Below are 26219 nucleotides of genomic sequence, written 5' to 3' on the forward strand. Positions count from 1 at the left end.
GTACAGGCATATAAATAAGAAGCATGCAAAATTTATGTGTTACTCAAAACAAAACGTAGTCAAGGACCCTCTAATGCCTAAGTCAGTATATGATGTCAAGGAGATGTAGATATGACTGCAAGGAATGGAGTCATAAAGAAATTTGCCCAAACAATATGCTTAGCCCTAGCTTTGTGGTCTGCACCTAACCAATTCCACCAGAAGCATCTTTGTCAGGCATACTGCCTGCCGCTGCCGGCCGCCGCAAGGACGCAACGGTGTTATAAAGAAATTTGCCCAAACAATATGCTTAGCCCTAGCTTTGTGGTCCGCACCTAACCAATTCCACCAGAAGCATCTTTGTCAGGCATACTGCCCCGCCGCAAGGACGCAAACGGTGTTTTAAGGACGAGGAGGAAACTATATTTTCATCATCGCTTAAAATTTGCAATGATATTACTGATATATAAATGACGAGGTTAAGGTTGAGGTTAAGATGCTGCTGAGCTTCTCCTTATTTTTTGTGCTCGCATTTCATTTCATTGTGATGGGATCTTTTGCCCATATACGCATGCTTATCCCATTCCCATGGATGTTTGGTTATGCAATCCTGCCATAGAATTAACAAAAGAATTCAACCTTCCTCCCGATTCCTGTCTTCTTCATCAAATATTGAGAGACACCTATGCATTCGGCATTGTATTTTATTAATTCAAATATCTATTTTATTCATTTAATAATTTTTTTTACAAAAAAATTACTTGAATATGACATCATTTAACCACAATTATCCATCAGATAGTCTTGAAAAATATACGAAAATTGGTAGTGAGCCCAACGAGTATACCTCAGATAAATTATTTTTCATTTGAGTCGAGAATTAAACCTTCTTGTTTTTGAGAATTAAACTTTCTAGTTGTAAGCTCAGAACCACACACAAGACTCGAAATGAGAGAGGAGAGGGAAGAGCGCAAATGGGGAAGCCCTCTCTCTCACTCGGATTGACAATCTTCGTCTCCCTCTCTCTCACAGCCTCCTCCTACTCCATCTCATCCTCTTCTTCATGTTCCCCAATCTTTCTCAAACCATCTTCACCATCAACATCTCCCAAAGCCACCCCTTCAGACCTGCTCTCTTTGCTGGGCTCCAAATCCCAGTCTTCAACCATTAACCCACTTGTAGCCCAAGAGCTGTCTTCTTGCTTCAAATTCCTCGTACCCTTTACGCCAAATGTCAACAAATTGTGCCAACAAAAGTATCCCAATAGAAAAGTCTTAAACTTGAAGCAAAAGGGTGATTTATGTCAACGGGAGGAGGAGGATGAGCTTGTTTGGTGGCCTCCTCAGCCGGTTTTGGAGCTTGCTCGCCTCGCTGTTGACTCTGGTGGAGACCCAGCTGCTATTCAACGTGCTTTGGATCCCACGATGATCACTGTCAGTCTCTTTTTCCTCTTTTCCTTTAGCAATTGCCGATGCCTCATGTCTATGTTTGCCTTTTGTGCTTAGATTTGGCGTAAAATTGTTACTTTGGTTTGGCAGCATTCCGATAAATTGTTGTCGGGTGCTTAACAGTTCTTTTTCTGGAAAATTCATGGATACTTTTCCGAAATTGGTCTTCATTGTGTAGGTCTTTCCCCATTTTGATTACACTTAATTGGGAGATTGCAATTTATCCACACATTTACATCACCCTGTTCCAGAAAGTGGCTCTAACTTCTGGCATATTATGATTATACTTATGTGGGTGTTCCATATACACATTGATGGTGTCATCTCATAACTATAACTAAGATTTATGACGAAATGTATTGTCTGGGTTGTTTTACTAGTCTATCTGTACACCAGTTGTAACTGGAGGATGTTTAATTTAGTAATGCATTAGGTACCTGATGTTGAAGGATCAAAAGTGAACCGATGTGAGCTTACTAGAACTCCATATGGGAGACGCTTCATAAGTGAGGTAGGTTTGCATCAAAGGAATGAAACTTCAAATTTTCGAGTTAACCTCTGGTCAAGAAATTAATTCTCTTTTTGAATTCATATAGTGCTCTTCTGTTGCACTGCAGGAGTTGAATTCATATCTTGAATTTTTATTTGAACTTATTCTAGCTCGGGGTCCCGCCGTTGGGTTGAATGTGTCGTTGAGTCGCTATGATTTATTCCATGGCCACCTTTTTCTTGCCATAGACACCGGAAGACTTGGTATATTGTAAGTTGGTATCTTTCTTACTGCATCCTTTCTTGTATTGTTGGTACCATAAAAGGCTGAGAAAATATTAGACCTAAGTTGCAGAACGGACAATGTTTTACCTATCATTGGTTATTTCAAGAACACATCTTTTTATGTTTGACAGATTCCATGCCAAAGAATACCCTGCATATGATAAAGAAGTATTTCCATATAATATGGGCTACTGTCAAGTAGGTAAAGATGCCTTGATTACATCTTTATTTTTGCAATTCTCAAAATCTGTTTTGGTACTCTAATACTAGCTGTTCTGTCTTCCAGAGTGACTTATCTGAAAATAGAAAAATTAATGAAGAAAGAACTTAAAATGAAATCCTCTTTTTAGCTGTATTAAGTAGTTCCTCAAATTTTTTGGTTCCTCATGTCAAGCAATTACAATTGGTTAGATAACATGGTAATTTCTTGTGGTGAAATGTTTTTGTTACACCTGTTGTTCTTATATTACATCTCTTAGGGTCTAATGTGAGATATGATGATTCAATGAACTTGCGAAATATCCTCTGGCTGGCTCCATTGCCAAGCAATTCAACTAAAGCTTGGGTAGCACCAGGTACCTTTCCATAACCAATGCACTAAGATATACTGTTGGTGATTAGTAAAAAATGAACCATAGGCTAATTCTTTTGTAATAAAAGTTATGTAATACTGCTTGTTGATTTTCAGGTGTCCTTGTAGCGCTGGATGCCCATCCAGAAGGCATCATATATAGAGATCTCATACCTGAATATGTAAATTTTGCTAGGACAATATATGAAGGTTTGAACTTCCATTATCATTTTCACTCCCACATGGGTGATATGCCATTTTCCGTTTCCTAACATAAGTTCCAGAAGATTAAGAATTTTTCATTGGTTCTGGTCAGACGATCTTGGGGAAGTTGCAGTTGATGTCAACTATTTGGATGTGGGAAATGCAAAGTCGAAGTTCCAACTTTTTATATGCTGATGCTCTTTTCAAGGTTTGTACCATATGCTTTCTCTTCATCGCCTAGTCTATTATGCAACAATGCCAAGTAACCATGTAAGGAATCTACCTTTGTTTTGTTCTGTAAGTAGTACTATAAATCTTCCTTGGTTGTGTTCTCTTTTCATTCTGATAGATGAAACGAGATGATTTTTAATTTCTTTTCGGGGCACATTTGCAGTTATTTATCATGGATCAACCTCAAATGCGATATGAGCCAAATATAAAGTCTCAAGTAGGCTGGCCAGGATATGATTCCTTTGGTTCGATTGTGGAAAGTAAGATCCAAGGGTACACAGGAGATGCGCTGGTTTGTTCTTGCTGCAGATTTCGCTAGGCATGCAAGCCTAATTTGCCAGTGTCAGTGCAAGTGTGGCTGTGCTGTTTCCCCTTTACTTCTGTTCCTAAGTGTGGAGCTCTGCAGATGAACTCACCAATTCATTGTTTCTAAATCATCATTTCTTCCCCATAATCTAATGGGGATGTGATTTGTAAAGAATGTCTTGGTTACTAGCTTGTTAATAAGAAATCATAGATAATTGCTTGAAACAGAATGATAAATTAGAGTTAAAAGAAAAAAATTAAAAAGAGGAATCATGCAACAGTGTTCAATCTCTCATAATGAACTTGATTTCCCTATTAAACTAGGCCACAAAATGACATTTCCCTCTATTAGAAACTGGAATTATTATAGAGCAAACTCTAAAGCCCAAACCTAGAATATTTGCAGATCATTAGTGTTACCCCCTGATCACTCTTACTTGTGAAGAAGCCGAATATTTGTATTTTGGGTCGGGTCGGGTTGGGGTTACACCGGGACACCCCCGCCTAAATCTCCCATCATGAATAAAAGAGGAGAAAACGAACACCCGGAGGTTAATTGGGATTTCTTTCTTGTGCCCACACCATTTTCTCGACCTTTTTGCAATTTTCAGTCCTTTGGGTAGGTGCCTGCCTGCCACAGGGGGGTGTGAGGGAGGGTTTTACAGTAGCCAGCCACCAAACACCTCAAACAATCTACAATCATCTTCATCTCAAACTCTGTTCATCGTTCCGTTGCCAAGACTTCAACTTTCAAGGTAATAAGTTTACTTTCTCTCCTCTTCTCTTCTCTCTCTCCCTCATTTTTCTCTGCAAACAAACTTAAACCCGTGCTTTAGAATAGTTGAGTGACATTTGCTTCTTCTTCTTCTTCTTCTTCTTCTTCTTCTTCTTCTTCATGATGAAGTGCTGTATTGTTGATCTTGTCGTTTGCAGATATGGTGTTTGTAAAATTGCCTCTTAGACAATTTGTGTTAGTGTTATATGACCTATAATTTGTTGGGCAATCTCTAAAGTGAACTAGTTTGCAGTAATGGCCATGGAAGAGCCAAAAGACCCGTTCAAAGGGGTGGATTGGAAAGCTGTTGGTAGTGACATGCAGAAGGACCCCAGTGTTAAGCCGGGCATAAAGAAGCGGCTTCCCAGAAAGATTAGGCAGATCCCAGATTGCTATTTTCTTCCTCGAAGATCCCTACCCTATAACATTGCATTCTTTGGAGCATGTATTGCTGGTGGAATTGGTGCTGGGATGCTGCTGGAGGTCTGGATAAACAAGAAAGTTAAAGGTACGTATGCCCTATAATCCCGAAAGTTTCCAGCTTTGCAAGTTTAATGCTTTTGGTTAGATGCACTGTATATCTGAGCCTTGTCCATGGTGGATTTAGGGGTTTATGGTTTAAATTACACATTCAGAACATTAGGAATTACGAAAGGAGACGTTAAAATAAGAAATCTATGATCAGATTGCTGATGTTTTATGGTTCTACTTTGTTGTAGTGCTTAGCCTATACTTTTCTGATTGTTTGAAGTTTCATCTCTTGGTTTTTACTAGTTGTATTTCGAAATAGAGTTTATGGGCTAATATATCATGCTTTGGTGCTGCAGATGATGGAGGGGTCATATGGGAGTTTGACAAATGAAGCCTAGAGAGATGGAGTTGTTAATGTGATGGCATTACAAATTTCCCCTCTACTCTCTCTGCCTCTTTTCTCTTTCAGAATATTCTTAATGAGAGATAAAAAAAACTGTAAAGACAACTGAGTTTGGTTTCTAAGCTAATGTCTGGTCTTGGCATTTTGATAATGAGCTTACTATATTGTTTTGATATCGGCTCTCCGTTCTGTTTCGACTTTGATTTTCAGATTATAAGAACTGATCACAACTTTGTCATTTTTCATACATATTCCACAACTTCTCATCTTTGGAGAAGATCACAATCGTCCAATAGTAGAATAAACTGGGGGAAGGTCATGATTATTTTTTTCTTTAAACAAGCCATAATTGGGATTATGTTTTCTTTATACAAGCGATATTGAGATTATTTTTTCTTTATGCAAGCGAAAACACAACACCCAGGGTGCATGGAAATCTACTCTTAACCACGATTATCAATTATTTACAAATAACTAAATCCTTTCTCTATCTAAGGAAGATAATGACTGAAATTAAATTAGTACTTTTTTGAAGATAAATCTTTACACCAAGAGTCGAGAGTTATTATAAAAATTTTAAAAAAGAAAAAAGAGATTCACTATTATATCAAATATAGAGGCTCAAATTATAAAAAAAATTCTACATGAAATAGACTCTAGAAACACACTCAAAGGTCATTTACAACATAACAAAGAGGGCTTCGAATTTTTTATAAATTACAAAACTGCAAAACAAACCCAACTCTAAAACCTCCTAAAAAAACTTAATAAGGCATCAAAGTAATTTAATAATCAAAATTAAATTCAATAGGGCCAGCTGTCATATTTTGGTTTATTTTTATAGAAATTAAATGGTGTAGAGTTTATTTATATTATTAGTGCTAAGAATGAGTATATAACTAAATATCTCAAAAAACGAAAGCTTTCGTAGACTAATTAGAGAGACTTTTAGGGTAATAATCCGAACAAAACGAGTAGTTTTTAAGTGCGCCCTACGCACCAAGGTACATCGTGCACCCCGGCACAACACAAAAAAGGCTTTGCCGCATACCACTTCCTTCCTCTCTCTCGCTCGCTATACTCGCGCGTAGGCTTGGCTACTCTCTCTCTCCTCTCTGTCTTTGTTTGATCTTGTGCTCTCTTCTGATTCAATCTCTCTGTAATTGCGCGTGCATGTTTGTAAATGGCTGCCGCGAGGGTCGAGCGTGGCGATCTGTGGAAGAACAAGGCCCTGTCCGTACAGCTCCGGCTCAGGGAGCGGTTCAGAGTGGAGGTGGACCGCCGGCTCAAGCTCCACCCAATTTTTACAGACGGCGGTTACTTCTCCTCAACATTCCAGCGCTGGCTCCAGCGCTTTCGTGACTTCCGCAGAGACTCTCTCCCTTCTTCCACTGTTTTTTATCGCAAACGAGGTATTTTCTCAATTAATTTTTTTTTTGTTTGTGTTTGTTTCCATTTTCTTTTTCGGAGCCGATTGAAATTTTTTTGATGTGTTTCTGTTATTACTTTTTCCGTATTTCTTAAAAATTGCAACTTTTTTTTTAATAAGATTCGTGGCGGTTGACTTTGTTTAGGCAGTGAAGAAGTCTCGAATTTTTAGTTTTATTTAGTTAAAATTGTTTGATGAATGTAATTCACTCTCTCCTAGTCTCTTGCAGTTCAAAATCAGTTAGCTAGCTAGCATGCCAGGCAAGACTAGTTATGTTTCAAATTAGTAAGAAATTAAGAATTTCTGCTGGGTGACGATTTTGGGTTCCTAATGCCTCGCATTTTGTCAGTAACCAATGTTCCTTTTTTTTCGTTAATCATCTGAAATTTTTTGGGTTTGAAGAATTTGTAAGTGTTTATAATAGCGTTTGTTTAGTTTGCACTTCTATCTATAATCTAAACATGTGGGAATTGCTGAGAGTTTTTGGTCAGAACCATAATAAAAGGGTGATTTTTGTTTTTGCTGCCTGCAGTGGGTAAGGAATTCAATGTTGAAGAAGAATCAGTCCTTCTTCGCATGCTTCAAGCTGTGGCTGTTCCAGTGATTGGCAATGTTTGCCATGTGTTTATGAATGGATTAAATCATATTCAGGTATGTGAACTTATGCGGAATTGATATAACCCAACACCTTTTTTTCTACTTTTGAGGGCTGCACGAATAATTTGGGTTTTGGGTGTGATAGGTTTATGGTGTAGAAAAATTACATGATGCGGTGCTACGCAGACCCAAAGGCCAGCCTCTAATAACGGTAGAGCCCCATGATCCTATTCTATGGATCTAAAACTGAGTGTATTTTAATCTATTGGATTAACCACCATTTGCTCCTCCACTTTCAGGTTTACCATTGTTGAATTATGATGGTTTCTTTATGTATTCCGTTTCAGGTGAGCAATCACGTTGCTTCTATGGATGACCCGCTTGTTCTTGCTGCATTGCTTCCTCGACATGTTCTTCTGGATGCTCAGAACTTGAGGTGGACACTGTGTGCCACTGATCGATGTTTTGCAAATCCTGCAACTTCAGCATTTTTTCGATCTGTCAGAGTCTTGCCAGTTTCTCGTGGTGATGGGATTTATCAAAAGGTATTCTTTGAAATATGTCTTTAAGGTTTGTTGCATTGCTGACTTTTTAAGTGATGCTATAGTGTGATAACCACGCCCATGTGATTCAGGGTATGGATACAGCTATTTCGAAACTGAATCAAGGTGGTTGGGTGCACATCTTCCCAGAAGGTAGTCGTTCTCGAGATGGTGGCAAAACCATGGGGTCTTCCAAGAGAGGTGTTGGGAGGTGAGGATCTTGTTGTGAAAGTGTGCTGCAGAGAGAAGATTCCCCTTTTCTTGGATTCATAGTTTTTTAAATGAATTTTTTTGGGGGTTGGCTCCCAAGCTTTGGTCTTTGAGCTTTGAGCTTTGAGCTTCATTGTAAAGAGATGTGTCTTCCTTTTGAATAGTAACTTTTGGCACATTGGTTGCAGCTGCATTTGGATACAGTGCTCTTTTCTTTGGAACACTATTTGATGACTGTTGCATATTCTTACTTGGCAGGTTGGTCCTTGATGCTGACAATATTCCTATGGTTGTTCCATTTGTGCATAGTGGGATGCAGGACATCATGCCTATTGGTGCCAGCATTCCAAGGATTGGCAAGACGGTAGGTAGTCTAATGCTTGCTATTCTCAATAGATGTTCAGTTTTTCGCAACTCAGTGTCCTTTTGATATGGTGATGGTGTTATCTTTCCAGTCAGATATTCTTTTAATACTTTAGCAATCATATGAGTGAGGGGATAGGCCTTTTTATCCAGTCTTTTGGAAAATGTAGGTGACGGTGGTTATTGGAGATCCAATCTATTTTGACGATCTGTTAAATTCTGAAGGAGCTAAGCATGTATCAAGAGGAAAGTTGTACGATGCAGTATCTTCAAGGATTGGACATAGACTGCGTGAACTGAAAGTTCAGGTGGACAAATTGGCTCAAGTGACTCGGCCCCAAAATCTTCCTGCGCAGAACACAGAGCGAGCTGCAGTCATTTTGCAGCAGGTTGATTGGGAATCATTCGGAATGGGGAACTTTGTATCTTCCGAAGATGATGATTCACTGGTGCCTGAAACTCAGGTCCAACTAGTTTCTACCTATACACAAGAGCCCAGGTCTACCGATACCGATCGGCGTTTCAGAGTGGGTTTCTCTCGTGAAGTTGGCATTGCATCGCGGATGCGTAGTTTTATGGACCACCCTGACTTGATGGGTTTTGCAGCCAGAGGTTTATTTATGAACCGTAAAGCTCGTGAAACAACTCCAAGTGGTAGAGGGGTTGGTCCCTTGAAAGCATGGAAACAATATTTGGAGGCCAATGTATTACCACAATGGAATTAGTTCTAACATAACTCTCTAGGAGAGAGAGAGAGAGAGAGAGAGGCCGATGTAAATTAAAATTTTGATTTTCGTATAAATGAATTGAGGTTTTTGTTTAAAATTTTCTTTTTGTTTTAAGTTTAAACGGTTATAATAATTTGACTTGACCTCGTTGGTTTGAAACCGATAAATTTTAATAAAACTCAATTTGATTCAATAGTTAATAATTTTTTTCTTCTTATTTTCACTTGGGTTGGATCATTATGTTCTTACAAAAGAACCTACTGAAGCAGGTTAATTTGACTGTTGAATTATATTTGTTCAAAAAAGATAATAAAAAATTAAATAATTTATGTTTTAAAAAAAATTATACATAAGCATATCGTTCCTTTCTTCGCGTTCAACCCAAAACAAATCACGTTTCTTTCTCTCAAATTACTTTATATAGTGTTATTTTTCCGCAAATATAATTTCAAAAACTACAAACCAGCTGACTTCCTCACTGCAATCAATTTGCCTACATTTCACATCATTGAAAGAAACACACGACTCTTTCAATTAGAAACAAAAAGGTTCTCTCTTTTCATTAATTTCTTTTAATCTTCTTTTGTATGATTCATCGTACGTTGTTGCTTCTGCCAGAAATTGGCAGAGTTTTGCAAAATGCCAGAAGAAATGGTGATGCAGATCTTGTCAAGGCTGCCTCCGAAATCTCTGATGCGATTCAGATGCGTTCATAAATCGTGGTACAATTTCATCAATGACCCCAACTTTGTGGATGTCCACCTCTCCAAATCCACAGACAACAGATGTTCATCCAAGATCTCAACTTGTGTCCTTTTCAAGCGTTGTGTCCTCAACAATGAAGCAAATCATATTTTGTTGTCACTTGTTGATCTTAGCAATGACAACAATGATGTTCAAATTGAATCTAATTCTATCCAAGACCTCAACCTTAATAATGTTCCTCCACTTTCTGTAGGGCCAAGGCACGACTGTTTGGACATTGCAGGCCATTGCCATGGGATTATTTGTCTAACAGATTTCTCTGAGAATGTTTTTCTATGCAACCCAGCTCTAAAGCAACTCAAGCTTCTTCCCAAGTCATGCCTTCGTCTACCTCAACCTCCCCCGAAAACCCTAAACAGATTGCAGTCGACAGGGGTAGCTGTGGGATTTGGCTACGACAGCAGAGCCAGGGTTTACAAAGTTGTTCGAATCGTAATGCATTTTGAGGGGTTTTGGATCTTGTTCTACCCTCACATGGCAGAGGTATATACCATGAGCTCTAACTCTTGGAGAGAGATCAAGACTGATATACCAAGCACTGTGGTTTGGTCTTCTTCTTCTTCCCAAATCTACTTCAAGGGTGTTTACTATTGGTTTGCCTTGGAGCTGGACAAGCAAACCCTAGACGAAAACAAGAAAGTCATGCTCTCCTTTGACATGGACGATGAGTTATTTTTTGATACGCCGGTGCCGGATAGTTTACAAGATTCAGAAGAAAACTATGGAAGCCTTGGAGTGTGGAATGAATCCATTGCTCTGTTTTCTTATCACGTAGAAAGTGGGGTTTCTAAATTCATAGACATATGGGTGATGGATGGTTTTTGTGGTATCAAGGGTTCTTGGACAAAACACTTAACCATCGAACCTATAGCAGGCATTGGGATGCCGTTGACATTTTGGAACAGTGATGAGCTTCTTCTAGTTGCCACGGATGGATATGTAGTTTCCCACAATTTCGATACCAAAGTGCTTAGAAATCTTCCTATTCATGGCGTGCTTTTTGAACATTTTCAAGCTGTGCTTTATACAAGTAGCCTCATTTCAGTTAATTGAGACAACAACAAGATTAATCTCTCATTCTTGTATTGTAACATTCTTTTTGTAATTCTTGTAATTTTATTGAAATATTACTTTTGCATGTGTGTCAGATTGTAATTTGACAATAAGGAAGCTGTTCTGGGTTTTGAATGAAAGTGAAGGGGAGGTTAGGAATGGTGTGTATACTGTGATATTTTTTTAATTTTTGTTTTTTAATAAATAGTATAGCCGAGCGGCTATATTTGGGTCTTTTTAAATTTTTTAATAAATGGTATAGCCGTGCGGCTATACTATTCAATAAAAAAATTTAACCAATCCGCGGCTATACGATTTAACCAGTCCCGTGTATAGCCACGAGTATAGCCGGGCGGCTATACGATTTAAATATAATATATATAAAGAGTATAGCCGATCGGCTATACTATTTAATTAAAACGTCTGAACAGTCCCAGTATAGCCGAGTATGGCCGCGCGGCCATACTATTTATAAAAAAAGGTTTTAAAAAAGCCCCTAGTATAGCTGCGCGGCTATACTGTTTAAATATAATATATGTACAAGGTATAGCCGCACGGCGATACTATTGAGTAAAAAAAATTTAAACAGTCCTGAGTATAGTCGAAAAAATGGTCGTCTGTAATGTACAAGAACTGGGTTTTTCCTTAACAAGCTCTTCCCGTGGATCTCATCAAAAGGTAAAATCTTTAAGACCATAATGTTTTTCATCTAAAAATTTCGTTAATGGATGGAACTCAAATATTAGAGCTAAGACACAGTGTTACAGGGAAAAATGAATACAATTAAAGGGTCTAAAAGATTTGATGAATGCTGTCATTATGTTCTAAACTCAAGTCTCAAAAACAACAAAGATGAAAGGCTTGATGGCTTTTAATTGTCTACCCTTTGCTATGTTCAGAGGAATGGCAGTTGAAGATCCAAAATCGTCACACGGTGTACGCTTTACTGATATGCTGCTGATGGGCTTGAGATATGGCTTTTAATGTTTAATACACATATTTTTTACATAATTTTCAACAATTAATACATAAATTTTGGTATTTGTAACGTTCATGCAATAAAAGAAGGAGATGATATTGTGGTGGATGATTAGATGTTGCATGGGTCAGTGCAGAGGCTACAACCAAAAGGCACTATTTTCTGTGATGGCAATCACAACCGTCAGTTTTCCTCAGATGGTATAATGATTGGGCGGACAGGATCATGGCCATCATTGACCCCAGCAGGTTTTAGTGGTTAGGTTACAAAAACCATCCCCACCACTCAAAATCATTTCGAGTCACAGTCACCACCTCGCACCTCCCAGGTGACCTTTACAGATCACAATTCACACACTTCTAAGGCAACTCTCCTCTACGACGCGTTTCAATCATAACAAATCCAGTCCGTTGATTTTTGTGGGCCCCGAGAAACTCAGCGTCTGGATTCTTGCAGTTTTACGTGTTTCCCAGGAAATCACTCCTCTCTCTCTCTCTCTTTCCCTCTGAATCTTGCACCAGTTCATTTCCCATTCAAATCTCAGAGAGAGAGACTGAGAGAGAGAAATGGCGGACGAAGAAGAAGCAGAGCTCAGCGAGAAGCAGAAGAAAGAAATAGCAAAGTGGTTCCTTCTCAAATCTCCTCCAGGAGAAATCCAATTCGTTGCCAAAGGTCTCACCTTTGACCCTAAAGCGGCACTCTTTCTTCACATTTCCTTCGCTTTCTCTAATTCTGTTTCATTTTTAAATTTCAATTTTTGATTGATCATATGAATCGCATTTTGTATTTGATGTTTTGGTTCGGTGGCAGATGTGAAGGCGGTACTGAACGACGACGTATTGTACGAGGAGGCTGCGTCAGAGGCATTCCCACTGTATAACAAATCCCACTTGATTTCCCTCGAAATGCCCGGTCGAATTGGAGACGTATGTTTTCTTCTTCTTTTTTCTGTTTATTTTTTTTCAATTGAAGTCTCGACTTTTCTGAATAAAGGCTCCCTCTTGGTTTTAGTGTTTCATTTCGATGAATTTTGGAGCTCTTATTTTATGAAATGTGAACTTTTTTACTCTTTTTGCTGTATGTATTTATGCTCATTCGTTGTTCTTTCTCAAATATATGGAATTGTGTGCATATGTGGATTATATCTACTTATCTTTTTTGTGTGAACAGGTTATAGTTACATCATATGGACAGCTCAATGAGACTGAGTTCATTGATCCCAGGACTGCTCAAGTTGCTGTAGTTGACCACATCAAACAGGCAAGTCTTATGCTTCCACACACCTAATATAAAAGCTTTCCATGTATTTTTGTTACCTTTGTTTGTAATTACATCCTATTTGATTTTGTCATCTAAGTTTTGTTACCAATTATTTCATCATAATGTGCTAAAATTGGTTCAGGTTTGTACAGAGGTGAGACCTGCTCTGGATGAGGAACTTCCATCAGCATATGTTGAGGAATTTCGGTACGCTTTTCTAAGTTTTATGGCAAGAAATTCTTTGCATATTGTATTCTCTAAGATAGTTGACTTAATATTAGGGCCTCTAGTGCTCTGCTTCATGTCAGGCATGCATGTTGATGTGCTTATTCCAAGTAATTTTACATGGCCAAAGTATTCGACCCAGCAGGAACTACTTTCTTTGTCAATTTTGATATACCAAAGCAGTTTTTACTTGCTACAGTAAACTGAGGTTTGAGGATGCCTTTCCATAATGGTCGAGTGAGAACTATGCAATAAACTTGTTACTGATGATCAAGTTATCTTTTGAGCGTGCTTGTTCATATGGCTATACAAGAATGAAAAATTATTGACAGCTTATGGAATTGGAAACATAGCACACAAAGAACCAAACTTGTTTTTATTTTATTCATGTGTGTATTTTTGTGTGTGCATACGTGCACTTGTGTATAATTCCACATTCTTTTGTGTCAGGTGTGCTCTCGATGCAGAAATACTTAAATATGTTGATGAAGCTTATCCAAAGGGAATCTGCTCAGTGTACTGTGGCAATGGTAAAGATGTAGAGGGCCCAGGATCTGACTTTGAGCTTGTAGTGGTGATTTCAGCTGCTAGACATAGCCCACAAAATTTCTGGTGCGTGAAATTAGTTATATACCCAACCCATGAGCTTGTTATTGCTATTTAGTTTTTTATTTCAGTTAGAACAAAATGTATATGTAGTCTGTACCAACAAATGTGTCCTGTTATTACACCAGGTCGTTTCGCTGTTACAAATACAGTTAGATTTTCTTTCTTTCCCTTTTTACGTGGCCATCTTCTGATATAGTTTAATTGGCATGTTCCATAGCAATGGTAGTTGGCGCTCGATATGGAGCATTGAGTTCAAAGATGAATTACAAATGCTGGAATTGAGCGGCAAGCTGCAGGTATTTGTTGTTTTGGACTTGGTGCATGTCAGATATGCAGACTGGTTTCTTTGTCTCTATGCAATTCAGACTGCAGTAATTTGCTTGTTCATAGTATAAAAACCTAACCATGAGTTAGCTGTTTCTCATCTACGTCCTCCTATTCTTATCCTTTCAGGTGGGTGCGCACTATTTTGAGGAGGGAAATGTGCAATTAGATGCAAAACATGAATGCAAAGATACAACAATTTTTCAGGTTGAAGTTAAGATATGAATTTTCCCATGTGTTGTCATTTTTATTTTGGTATTACTTGGGATGATTTATCATGCAAGGTCTCTACAGCAACAGTATAATTAAATTTGATATTGTGATGCTTAAGCATTGGATAGTTCCGATGTCGTGCTTTACATTATTGATAAAACATTTCCTGTTGCTTTTTAAACTTTTTTTCATAGCTTACAGATGTGTCCGTTTTATTCACCTATTTGATGCCTTCTTTTCTTGATTGATATGCCTCATATATGTTGCAGTCCTCTGAAGATAGTGCAATTGCCATAGGCAACATTATTCGCCAACATGAGACAGAGTACCTGTCATCTCTCGAGGTTCAAAACATCCCACTTTCTTCAGTTTATAGCTGATGTTGTTTTACTTATTGAGCTTTTTACTAACAAATTTACTTATGCAGGAATCCTATTCAAACTTGCCTGATACCACTTTCAAGGTACCATTGACTTCAACTGACCCTGAAGTTAAACTTTTTGTATATTGGTACAGTGGAACGTATTTGGACATGATACGTCCAACATAAACATGAAACACATTTGCGGAAGAAAAATGTTTCTATATTATGTCTGAGCTCAAAACCATTCCAGTTGTTATTTTATTAAATCTATATTATGTTTTAACGGGAGATTGATTCCAGTAATAGCCTTCAAAACTTAATGAATGTGATGCAGGATCTTCGAAGAAAGCTTCCAGTTACCCGCACCTTATTTCCATGGCAAAATACATTGCAGTTCAGCTTGACAAGAGACATTACAAAAGAACTTGGCATCGGAAAGTGAATTCCACCTGTTCAACTGAAAGAATGAGTTTCTTCCCATCTAGACCCATAGCTTGAGTATGCCAGTCATACTTAGCGCTGACTATCTGTCGTTCCATTTTCTCATTTCCATTCTGATTCATGTCCTCTGCCATTGAAGCTTCTCTCCCTCAGTTTTGGTGCTTGTAATATAATTGTTATTTATGTCGTGTATAGTAAAGGGTTGTGGCTGATTCTCATTGTGTTATAAACTTGTAACTACTGAAGCTGTTGAGGAGTTTGTAATTTTATGTATACTGAGGAGTGGCTTAATTTGTGCCTTTTTCTTTCTACAAAGTGGAGATTTAAATTAGATAAAGTTTGTGATATGTATGGTTCAGTGGTTACTAATTAACCATTAATCTCTGGACTCTTGAGAATATGTTGCATAAGCATATCACTTTTCACAAATGTAAACCATAATTAGGTTTCAAAGCCAAAAACTTAATCTTGTTTAAGGTACTAAACATCGGTACTAATAAAGATCAAAACTTTAAAATACAGAAATATCAATACAAAAAGAAATTAAATTGTAAATAAAAATATAGATTGAAACGCGCGAAATATTTCTATATAAATTGTCGAAAAACATAACTGGGCTAGGTCAAGCCCGCGCAAAGCAGTGCTATATAAAGAGCTAACTGAGCCTTTGTTAATCTTTGAAAACATTTTCTCGCCGCAGATTTTCAGCAACCAAACGGCGAACTTTCACTTTCTTCTTTCCTCATGTACTGATTTTTGGGTTAGGGTTAGGAGTTTGTTTCTCTTCTCACTTAAATTTGAAAACTTTCATCTTGTATTTGAATGTATCGTATTTATTCTGATATTGTTGTGGTTGGTTTGATTACAGCTTCCACTTTCTTTGCTTAAAAACAGTGCAAGGCAACCTTATAGTAAAGTAAGGATCTTTCTCTCAAATTTAGTCTGTTGGTTACAGAGAAAATTTAGGGAGAAAATAAGGTGCATTTCATTATGTTTTAGCACTGCAAATAAATACGATATACAAAGGAATAAACTTGACAAACAACGGACTGGTTTAGCTAAGATGTTTCTAATTATTTCATCCTTGTACAAATTTATTCTTCATCAATAAAATTTTCCCCTCTGAATCTTCTTTGAATGCTTCTTTTATGTTTGATCCATTTGGGACCCTTCCTCCCTCACTCTGTTGTGTTTGTTTACTGGTTTGTATATGTGTCTTTGTGTGTTGTCTGTTTTTTTTGTCTGGGATGATGCAAATTAGCCAAATCATATGTGGATGTGCTCCATGGGGCAGTCTTTCCTAAGCTTGTACTGGTTCCTATTTGAGAGGTATTTTGCCATTCTCTTCTATGGACTTGGTTAGGCTTTTGATATTTGCCTTTTGTAGAAGTGCATCTATCTGATGATAAAACAGAGATAAGGGTTCTTGCTGACCAGAATTTTCCTGTCTTTCTTGAATTGGTTATTTTTGTGTCACCTTTTCTTTTCTAACCAGAAATTCCAATGATGTAACCTTTTCTTTGTGATACAGAGAGGACAGGTGCAGTAAAAAGCTTGTAACTTGCTGCAGAGTTGAGGTGGCTGGAAATTATTGTGGATTGTTATTAATGTAAAAATTGTTTAAAATCCCAATTATACGATTTTTCCCTTGGAATTTCTCCAGAAAACAAACGCTAATACAGTCAGTATAGTGGTACTTTGAATCTTAATCCACACACCCCCATGGTACCGATGAATCAACAAGTTATGACTACTGCAACAATTTTCAGTATAAAAACATGGTTTTCTTTTTTGGCTGGAAGAATAATAGAAAAACTGAAATCATAATATTAAACAAAATATTTGTCTTTTATGTTTATCCATAACAGTTGTGTTCTGAACCTCACGGGTCTTTTCAAAAAAAAAAAAAAAAAGGAGGGGGGCAATATACACACTATAGGGATTACTCCAAATCACTATACAAGTGGTTCTTTGTTATTTTGATATATTTATTGAGGATATAGTATATTTTATATTTCAATGATTCATTCAATCCTCTAGAGGGGTAATTGCAAATTGACAAATATCCATGCAATCAATCAGTCATTGCTATCTGAGAGTAGACTCTGAGTGTAGTTACCTTAGCTTTGAGCTGAACTGAATAGCTCACCCTCATCATCAAAGCTCAAACACCGTTGACGTCACAAAATGGCCGAAATCAAAGCCGATACGACCACTCACCACCACCAACTCATCGTGTCGGAACCCGATATTTCGGACCACAAGCCTTCCAAGCCGAAACGTGTCGCTTCCCTCGACATCTTTCGTGGCCTCACCGTCGCGGTAACTCAAACAAGTTCACTCTATACTATAGTACTTTTGTTACCTCAATTCAGTGTCAAAACCGTAAGCAGGAACAACGTTTTTGAGGTTCTTGTCGGGAGGAAACGAGACTTTTGTTGGCGTTTATGAATTTTTGACTTGGCATAGTTTTCTTCTTGATGATGCAGCTGATGATTTTGGTTGACGATGCTGGTGGACAGTGGCCTGTGATTGGGCATGCGCCATGGAATGGCTGCAACCTTGCTGACTTTGTAATGCCATTCTTCTTGTTCATTGTGGGCATGGCCATTGCACTTTCTCTCAAGGTTGGTTTACTTTCCTTTCTCTGTTTTTCAATTTTTCCTTCTTATTCAACAAAATGGTAGCATAATATTACAGTACAAATTTGAATTAATGACCTTTCTTCTTCTAGAGAATACCAGACCAACTTTTGGCTGTCAAGAGGGTGATTCTTAGAACCCTCAAGCTTCTGTTCTGGGGTCTCCTATTACAAGGTCACTGTTCTTCTCCTTGAAACCTTATATTGAATATATTTGTTTGTTGGGTTCATTTTGACTCCTACTTTGCTTACATTTTTGGCCTTCAAGAGAAAAAAGACATATAAACTAAGGACTATTATGTATTCCCTTTATTGATTTCATTTGCTATTCAGTTTCTAGTCTTATGTGAAAGAAACTCTAATAATATGATGTAGTTTTGTTCCATTTTCCCCCAGCTGAGGGGGTGAGGAAATCTGACATAGCTAAATAGGGGAAAAAAACATTTCTCATCAAAATCTTAATTGCTTAACACTGCATCGTTTATTGTGATTCAACTGTTGCTCTTTGTATGATGCATCACTTTAGGTCACACTTGAAATTAGAAAGTTATTTCGGAATGCCTTGAATGCTACTATAGTTGAGGAGACTTGACTGGCATGGCTGCAGTCTGCAGATATTAGCTTAGATGGTTCCTGTTAAAGAGTTAAAATGTCAACGGTTGACTTGATTAATTCTTTAACAGTTCCTACAAGGCCCTAACATGTGGATGGACTGTTAGGAACTTAAGTTTCTTTTACTAATGAGGCTTAGAGGTCATTGACAAGTTAAAGGTCTCAGAATAATAACCAAAAGTCTACATATCAACCTAAAGCAATAAGGGTCCAGACCTTACTTTGATACTCTCATGTTGACATGCCTTCAATATGTTGTGAAGGAGGTTTCTCGCATGCTCCTGACAAACTAACTTATGGTGTTGACATGAAGGAAATAAGGTGGTGTGGGATTCTCCAGGTAATTTTGATAATTATATGCATTTGCATGTTGTTGATGTTGATTACATAGTTTAGTTTTATGATGCACTGCAACTAGTAGTAATTCATGTTACCCTTTGTAGAGAATTGCTCTTGCATATCTGGTAGTGGCTTTGATAGAAATTTTCTCCAGAGGTGCACAAACCAAAAATATGGCACCCAGCAGGTTCTCCATATTCAAATTATACTATTGGCATTGGTAATTCTTTTATTTCTATGATGCTATGGTTTTTTTCCCTATTTGTTATAGTTCTTTCATATTTAGGAAACAATTATGAATGAATTCTCCATTCAAAATTTCCAGGCTGGTGGCAGCATGTGTTCTCACTATTTACTTTGCTGTAATTTATGGGACATATGTTCCTGATTGGCAATTTACTGTCATTGACAGAGAGAGTATTGATTATGGGAAAAGTTTCACTGTAAGCCTCCAGTTCTCACATCTCATACTTCTACTAAATGATAGGAATCTGTTAATATCTTTTTAAGAATTGCTGAGTAAGGAAAATTTGAGTGTGTTTGAAGCTACAATATATTCTGTGTTTGAGAATTCTTTTCAGTGGCAATATTCATTTATCTACAAGGATTTCTTGTCAATAGGTAGCTTGTGGCGTGAGAGGAAAACTAGATCCTCCTTGTAATGCAGTAGGATATATTGATAGAGAAGTGTTGGGAATCAATCACATGTATCCACGTCCAGCTTGGAAAAGATCTAAAGTATGTAGTTTAATCTCATATATATGTATATATATTTGTTTATATGATTTTCTGATGAAGAGCATATATCAGTGTCAGTTGTAAACATTTAAACCTTCTTTACTCGAAACTGCTGCAGGCTTGCACTGAGAATTCCCCATATGCAGGACCATTTCGACATGATGCTCCATCATGGTGCCATGCTCCTTTTGAACCTGAAGGAATTGTAAGGTAAATATAACCCTTTCCATTGTTGGACTTTAATCATTGCGTACTGGACTGGTTTTGGACAATAACAATGTACTCTCTCCTTAGGGAGCCCTTTTGGTGTTGTTCAACTACAGCTCAGGGATTTAGCCCTTGAGAAACTTTTTAGAACTTGATATTTATGTCGATTTGTTTCATCCTGTAGCTCTATATCTGCAATTCTCTCCACAATCATTGGAGTACATTTTGGTCATGTGCTTATACACATGAAGGTCAAGTCTCGAATTTGATATACTTAGAGCTCCCTGGTTAGCATATGCAAGACTCTTCCTCACTGTTCTCATGTTTCCAACAACAGGGTCATCCAGCCAGACTGAAGCATTGGATCCCGGTGGGCTGTGCTCTCCTCGTCTTAGGAATCATTCTTCATTTCACTCACGGTGCGAACTGAGGCGAAGTGTATGCAGCTATGTTGTGTTTATCAATCAATCATATATTTCTCATGTTTTATGGCCAGTGCAGCAATTCCCTCAAACAAACAGCTATATACATTTAGCTATGTATGTGTAACATCTGGAGCAGCAGCTTTGGTGTTTTCAGGCTTCTACATTCTGGTACAATTTTGTCGTGAAAATTTTGATGGCTCTTTTCTTTTTTCATGAGGTTTCTCACGTTTTCTCTACTAAAGATCAACATCCTGCAATGCCAGGTTGATATCTGGGATATAAAGTACCTGTTCCTGCCACTGGAATGGATTGGCATGAACGCTATGCTTGTGTATGTTATGGCAGCTGAAGGCATCTTTGCAGGATTCATTAACGGGTGGTATTACAAGGACCCCCATAACACGCTAGTATGTTCGAATTCCATATGTTTTTGCCTTCATTTTTCCAATGTAATTACCATGATTTTCGTACTAATTATACTTTCATCCATAGTTTGAATTGACTTGTGGCATGGGCAGGTATATTGGATTCAAAAGCACATTTTCGTGGGGGTTTGGCATTCGAGGAGAGTAGGCATTCTGCTCTACGTCCTCTTTGCAGAGATCTTATTTTGGGGCATTGTTGCTGGGATTTTACATCGGCTGGGCTTATATTGGAAGCTCTAAATTATAATCCTATTTTCAGTACCTCTTTTAGTTTCTGCTCTGCTGAACCTTGAACTACTTATGTATGGCTTGAACATATGACATATCGTTGAATAATTACCGTGACATTATCTTGTACATATGACATATCGTTGGATAGTAGTGCTCGTTGTCATTGAAATTTTCTTGTATAAATGTGTATTGGTACCTATTTTTCATTTGTCGGCTGTATAAATGAAAAAGAAACGAGCAAACGCTCAATAATCCACCTCTCTTAAGGAATGAGAGTGCCGAACCATTCACACCAACCACCTTGGTTGGGTTTTGTTCTTTTGATACAAGTGATATTCTACTTTAAATTAATTTAAACTACGGGAAGGTGAAACGAGACTACAGTAGGCATTTTCAACTTTTCCTCATGTGGCCGCTGTTTATTAGTTTCTGTGGTGGCGTAGTTTTGATTGGGAGTTCTGTATGGACTTGGATATTATACATTTTCAGGCAAAGACTATCACATTAATGCAAAATTCACCTATGCCTTACTCAAATTTAGGAATTTGTATTACAACTCGACCAAAAAAAAGGCCGAAGGCCCAAGTTTGGCCCAACAGTACACAAACAAAAACCTCTCTCTCTCTTTTTTATTTTATTTTCGGTGCCAAAGAGAAAAAAGAACAAAAACCTTTTCTTTAAGAACAAGTAGAAGCATAAGCATTCTACTGGCTCCCTCTCTCTGAAATCTGTAGCTGAAAACTCTCTCGGTTTCGATAAAGAAAAGGAATTAATCGGAATCAGATGGCTACCGGTATGGTAGAAGATACGAGCTTCGAGGACGAGCAGCTGGCTGCCATGACCACCGAGGACATTATCAGAGCCACTCGCCTTCTTGACAACGAGATCCGAATACTCAAGGTCCCTTCTTTCTCTCTCTCGCTCACTGATTGTGCTTCCACTTGTATTACTCTAGGGAACTAGTATTTTGAGCGACTTAGGGTTTTTTTTTAATCGCCGTCCTATGACTTTTTTAATTCCCAGAATCATCGATTATTTTCAGAATTAATATGAAAGAATTGACTTTGATTTTAGGGTTTCTGTGTAATTTTCTTATGATTTTATTTGTTTGGGAAATGATGCATTTTTAATATATTTCTATCCGTTATTTGATGCGTTTTAGTATGTGACCTTGTCTGAATTGGGGGTTTTGGATTGCAATATGTAAATGGTTGTGTGTTTTTCTGATATTGTTTTGTGGGATTGAAGGAAGAAATGCAAAGAACAAATTTGGAGTTGGATTCATACAAGGAGAAGATAAAGGAGAATCAGGAAAAGATTAAGCTCAATAAGCAGTTGCCTTACTTGGTAGGCAACATTGTTGAGGTAAGAATTTCTTTCTCTTAATCTCAATTATTTTCGTGGAAAAAGTCTATACATAAACAAAATTTTGGAGAATAGTGTTTAAGCTAAGTGTGCTCAATTGGAGAACTTGGCTCCTTCTGTTTGTCATCTCAACACAGCATTAATTGTAGTCGTATAATGAGTGTATGAAGATGTGAATTAAATCTTTAGTGTTCCTGAAACCAGACTTATTGTGGTCAATCTAGCTACTCTTTCGTTGGTCTTTCTAAAATTATCGATATACTATATGGAGAACTTTAAGCTGTTGAGTTGATGTTAAGCTTTTGATGGCAAGTGAACTTCGTGTTTTTTTTTTTTAGTCTTAGGCTCTTATTGGATTTTTTCTTTTCTTTTCTAGATTCTGGAAATGAACCCAGAAGATGAGGCTGAGGAGGATGGTGCAAATATTGATCTTGACTCACAAAGAAAGGGGAAGTGTGTTGTTTTGAAAACATCTACTCGCCAGGTAAGCCAGCTGAGTAATGTTTTATATATATTCTTTTATCTCACTAGCAAAGCCAATGAGTGTGTTTACTTGTATCATTTATTTCTTTTCTTTAACAGCATTTTGATTTTATGATATGTGTTGATTATCATATTTGATGCATTGTTCACTAGCCGAATATGGGTTTTTGCTTTACTGCAGACTATCTTCCTGCCTGTTGTTGGGCTTGTTGATCCTGATAAGTTGAAGCCTGGTGATCTTGTTGGTGTGAACAAGGATAGTTATCTGATCTTGGATACTTTGCCATCCGAGTACGATTCTCGAGTAAAGGCTATGGAGGTCGATGAAAAACCAACTGAAGACTACAATGACATTGGAGGGCTAGAGAAGCAGGCAAGTTTCCAGGTTTTAGGCATGCTCTGTTGAGTACCAAACATTTTGATGTTGTACCCTAATTTGTTTTTACTGTAACAGATTCAAGAACTGGTTGAGGCGATTGTTTTACCCATGACCCACAAAGAGCGGTTTCAGAAATTAGGGATTCGTCCACCAAAGGGAGTGCTATTGTATGGACCTCCTGGAACTGGTAAAACATTAATGGCTCGGGCTTGTGCTGCACAAACCAATGCTACTTTTCTGAAACTGGCAGGCCCACAACTGGTTCAGGTATAGAAAAATTTGATATAATTATTACTAGTATCGTTTTCTTTTCATTGAATTCAAGGTTATATGCATGTGCATGTTTAGCATGGTGGCTGATTTTGAAACAATTTTGAGAATGCCTCTAATGCACTCTTTTCATAGTTTGATTATCTTCATTTGGGCTTAGCCTTTGTTTGTTCTCCCAAATGCTGATCCTTGTGCTCAGATTAGAGAAGGAATCGTCTATTTCTTAAAATTATTTTGCATTAGAGGTTCCTACATCCTGAAGAATTGAATTATTTGTTTGTGAACTCTAGGTTTTCTGAGATATAAATCAGTTGTTTCATAGATTTTCCTTTGTCTTACCTGTTTCTGATTAGGAGGACATGATCCTTGTATCCTTTTTGGGAGAGTAAATGAACTCTGTATGACCTAGCTCTCTATGTTTAAATATGCTCAACTATTGTATTAGCAATCATTTTTTACGATGTTAGTGAACTCTAGATTTTCTAACTGGGTGCTTAACGAAGTAATCATACTTGGAGTTCATGTAGATGTTCATTGGGGATGGAGCAAAACTTGTTCGTGATGCCTTTCAGCTTGCAAAAGAGAAATCCCCCTGCATCATTTTCATAGATGAAATTGATGCAATTGGCACAAAGCGATTTGATAGGTATACTATATTTCCTCAGCAGCCATTTCTATGAATTATTTTCATATAGATAACAAATATGTACTTGGATGTTGTTGCCCAATTTGATCACTGCATTCTTTCCTGATTGAAATTTATTCTCTCATTGTTGGTTACAGTGAAGTGAGTGGGGATAGGGAGGTGCAACGTACAATGCTTGAACTGCTTAATCAGCTTGATGGCTTTAGTAGCGATGACCGGATCAAGGTTTGTTTATCCTTGTTTGTAGTGTATTCACTTTTCCTTCAACTATGATTCACTTGGGAACTCTTAGTAGATGTTTCAGCCTTTTTACTTTCTGGGCATCTAATACTTAGAGAACGTCTGCTTTATTTTGGTAACATTACCAATTTCATTGACTTAATTGCAGGTGATAGCAGCAACAAATCGTGCTGACATCCTTGACCCAGCTCTTATGCGTTCTGGTCGGTTGGATCGTAAAATTGAGTTTCCACATCCCACAGAAGATGCAAGAGCTAGAATTCTGCAGGTTTGTCTTTTACAATTCCTTATGTTTCGTGATTACTTTTCCAGTTGGAAGCATTCCTATTGAAACCTTTTTGTTAATTTTGTAGATTCACTCGAGGAAGATGAATGTCCACCCAGATGTGAATTTTGAAGAATTGGCTCGGTCTACTGATGATTTCAATGGTGCACAACTAAAAGCAGTGTGCGTGGAGGCAGGCATGCTGGCTCTGCGTCGGGATGCAACTGAGGTTAGTTGCTCTCATCTTTATTTGTGTGGTATTCTTTTACCTGCAGTACGAAGTGTACTAATCATCAGTGTTGTTTTGATTCTACTACAGGTCAACCACGAAGATTTTAATGAAGGTATCATTCAAGTTCAGGCGAAAAAGAAGGCGAGCCTCAACTATTACGCATAGAGTGGATGGGTTCTCAAAGGGTCTTCAAGCCTAGTACAAGTTCCAACTTTTAAGTTTGTGCACCGGAACCATACCCTCGTGTAATTTGATCTATTGACTTGAAGTAATTTGTGTTTGTTTTTATAACCAGTAATGGATAGACCACTGCTCTTGAGCATTTTGCAGTGACACTTGAAAGTTAATCCAAATATGTTAGACCCTTTTTCTCGAATTTTTTTTATAAAAAAAATACCAGTTAAGGTGAACCTTTTAAATAACATTCAAAACTAAGAAACTATAATAAAAATTTGTACAAGTAGCACCACCATCCAAAAGCATTATTAACACTTTATTTCCTTCAAACTATAGGCCAGGTAGATAAATGTTGGGTCGGTGGCACCTTCCTTATGCTCCCATCATCATGCATGCTCTTCCCCACAAAACTGCCACAACAAACCAAACCCACAAACTCACGCAATCAATTAAATCTTAGATTAAAAGTAAACAAATTAACCAAATTGGTTGAATTAGCAAGCAGGTGGAGAAAAGAGCACACACACATACAATTGGAGGTCGCTGAGTTTAGAGATCAAGAATTTGGTGGCCCCCTCAATATATATGCTTCTTGAAAAGCTCTTGGTGTCAACAACTTTATGTACCTCTTCACGAATGTCACAAAGCTGCTTTTTGTCATAGCTGGTTGCTCCTATTCATGACAAATATAGAGTATACCACAATGAACCATTTTGTTTTAAGTAACTATATAGAAGAAAAACATGCTTGATTATCAAAATGATTAATGAGTAATTATCTAGCTTCACTCACCTGAAGCAACCTGAAGGTATCAACAATGTCAACAACCCAAAGAAAGAAGCTCATCACCTGAACCATAACATGAGTCTAAGCATCATCATTTATCTAAAATAACTTGGCATCAACAACACAAATCCAAACCCAAGAGATAACCTGACAATCAATAAATAAATGGTTGTTAATCTAAGCAATAAGATCTCCTCTAAGAACATTATTCCCAGTAAAATAGTAAAGGCGAAACTATTTTCCATCAAAATCTACCCTTAAGTTTGATGCAGAAATACTTTTCTATTCCCTTTTCATTGGGCCACTAAGAGATAGAAAGAATGAGACAATGAAACGGAAATAGGGAAGTTTTGCTCGATAAGATCAAAAATTGTAACGAAAAAGAAAAGCATTGAGGCAGTTGGTCCGGATACACAAGCATGTTTACTTAGTTTTTGTTTGCGTGACTTGGTTCAATTTATCAGAGCAACAGAGACTGTTCCGGAGCTCAGCGG

General features: G+C 37.6%; 7 protein-coding genes and 1 non-coding gene across 10 annotated transcripts; all 8 read left to right on the forward strand.

The window, feature by feature from the left end:
• Window positions 1-847: 847 nt before the first annotated feature.
• LOC110759218 (T-box protein) lies at window positions 848-3720 on the forward strand. 2 transcript variants are annotated; one of them, XR_002527071.2, is made up of 8 exons: window positions 848-1412; window positions 1861-1938; window positions 2045-2187; window positions 2333-2403; window positions 2681-2776; window positions 2890-2982; window positions 3089-3246; window positions 3371-3720. XR_002527071.2 is itself a non-coding variant. In XM_021961255.2 (8 exons), the coding sequence occupies exons 1-7, from the start codon at window positions 954-956 to the stop codon at window positions 3169-3171; spliced, it is 1023 nt and encodes a 340-aa protein (XP_021816947.1). In that variant the 5' UTR covers window positions 848-953; the 3' UTR covers window positions 3172-3184; window positions 3371-3720. The 2 variants fall into 2 exon arrangements, 1 of the variants encoding a protein (XP_021816947.1); XM_021961255.2 differs by having other exon boundaries at window positions 3089-3184.
• Window positions 3721-4084: 364 nt separating this feature from the next.
• LOC110759220 (krueppel-like factor) lies at window positions 4085-5335 on the forward strand. 2 transcript variants are annotated; one of them, XM_021961258.2, is made up of 3 exons: window positions 4085-4268; window positions 4535-4796; window positions 5116-5335. In XM_021961258.2, exons 2-3 carry the CDS (start codon window positions 4544-4546, stop codon window positions 5148-5150), a joined length of 288 nt encoding a protein of 95 aa, XP_021816950.1. In that variant the 5' UTR covers window positions 4085-4268; window positions 4535-4543; the 3' UTR covers window positions 5151-5335. The 2 variants fall into 2 exon arrangements, with proteins under 2 accessions (XP_021816950.1, XP_021816949.1); XM_021961257.2 differs by having other exon boundaries at window positions 4098-4268; window positions 4542-4796.
• Window positions 5336-6148: 813 nt separating this feature from the next.
• On the forward strand, window positions 6149-9128 carry LOC110759199 (Phospholipid/glycerol acyltransferase family protein). The gene is made up of 7 exons (XM_021961234.2): window positions 6149-6574; window positions 7124-7242; window positions 7334-7399; window positions 7536-7733; window positions 7823-7941; window positions 8199-8304; window positions 8474-9128. The coding sequence occupies exons 1-7, from the start codon at window positions 6346-6348 to the stop codon at window positions 9026-9028; spliced, it is 1392 nt and encodes a 463-aa protein (XP_021816926.2). The 5' UTR covers window positions 6149-6345; the 3' UTR covers window positions 9029-9128.
• Window positions 9129-9233: 105 nt separating this feature from the next.
• On the forward strand, window positions 9234-10932 carry LOC110759228 (F-box/kelch-repeat protein At3g06240-like). Its single transcript, XM_021961271.2, has one exon. The coding sequence runs from the start codon at window positions 9671-9673 to the stop codon at window positions 10847-10849; it is 1179 nt and encodes a 392-aa protein (XP_021816963.2). The 5' UTR covers window positions 9234-9670; the 3' UTR covers window positions 10850-10932.
• Window positions 10933-12184: 1252 nt separating this feature from the next.
• On the forward strand, window positions 12185-15611 carry CPA (Subunits of heterodimeric actin filament capping protein Capz superfamily). Its single transcript, XM_021961233.2, has 10 exons — window positions 12185-12500; window positions 12639-12754; window positions 12999-13088; window positions 13231-13295; window positions 13764-13925; window positions 14140-14218; window positions 14376-14453; window positions 14729-14803; window positions 14887-14922; window positions 15158-15611. Exons 1-10 carry the CDS (start codon window positions 12395-12397, stop codon window positions 15263-15265), a joined length of 915 nt encoding a protein of 304 aa, XP_021816925.2. The 5' UTR covers window positions 12185-12394; the 3' UTR covers window positions 15266-15611.
• An 895-nt stretch (window positions 15612-16506) lies between these two features.
• On the forward strand, window positions 16507-16702 carry LOC148293473 (small nucleolar RNA snoR127). Its single transcript, XR_015836921.1, has one exon. It is a non-coding gene; the product is annotated as a small nucleolar RNA snoR127 (small nucleolar RNA).
• Window positions 16703-17172: 470 nt separating this feature from the next.
• LOC110759214 (heparan-alpha-glucosaminide N-acetyltransferase-like protein (DUF1624)) lies at window positions 17173-21138 on the forward strand. Its single transcript, XM_021961250.2, has 13 exons — window positions 17173-17586; window positions 17754-17891; window positions 17999-18080; window positions 18781-18857; window positions 18961-19076; window positions 19182-19299; window positions 19478-19594; window positions 19713-19804; window positions 19986-20052; window positions 20139-20220; window positions 20303-20394; window positions 20490-20633; window positions 20745-21138. The coding sequence occupies exons 1-13, from the start codon at window positions 17452-17454 to the stop codon at window positions 20889-20891; spliced, it is 1407 nt and encodes a 468-aa protein (XP_021816942.2). The 5' UTR covers window positions 17173-17451; the 3' UTR covers window positions 20892-21138.
• Window positions 21139-21509: 371 nt separating this feature from the next.
• Window positions 21510-25138, forward strand: LOC110759207 (26S proteasome regulatory subunit 6A homolog). The gene is made up of 10 exons (XM_021961242.2): window positions 21510-21782; window positions 22131-22247; window positions 22624-22731; window positions 22912-23103; window positions 23185-23376; window positions 23907-24025; window positions 24163-24250; window positions 24414-24533; window positions 24619-24759; window positions 24850-25138. The coding sequence occupies exons 1-10, from the start codon at window positions 21666-21668 to the stop codon at window positions 24925-24927; spliced, it is 1272 nt and encodes a 423-aa protein (XP_021816934.2). The 5' UTR covers window positions 21510-21665; the 3' UTR covers window positions 24928-25138.
• Window positions 25139-26219: the final 1081 nt, after the last annotated feature.

Source organism: Prunus avium, chromosome 6 (genome assembly GCF_965620075.1).
Source record: "Prunus avium chromosome 6, drPruAviu1.hap1.1, whole genome shotgun sequence".
Classification (NCBI taxonomy): domain Eukaryota; kingdom Viridiplantae; phylum Streptophyta; class Magnoliopsida; order Rosales; family Rosaceae; genus Prunus; species Prunus avium.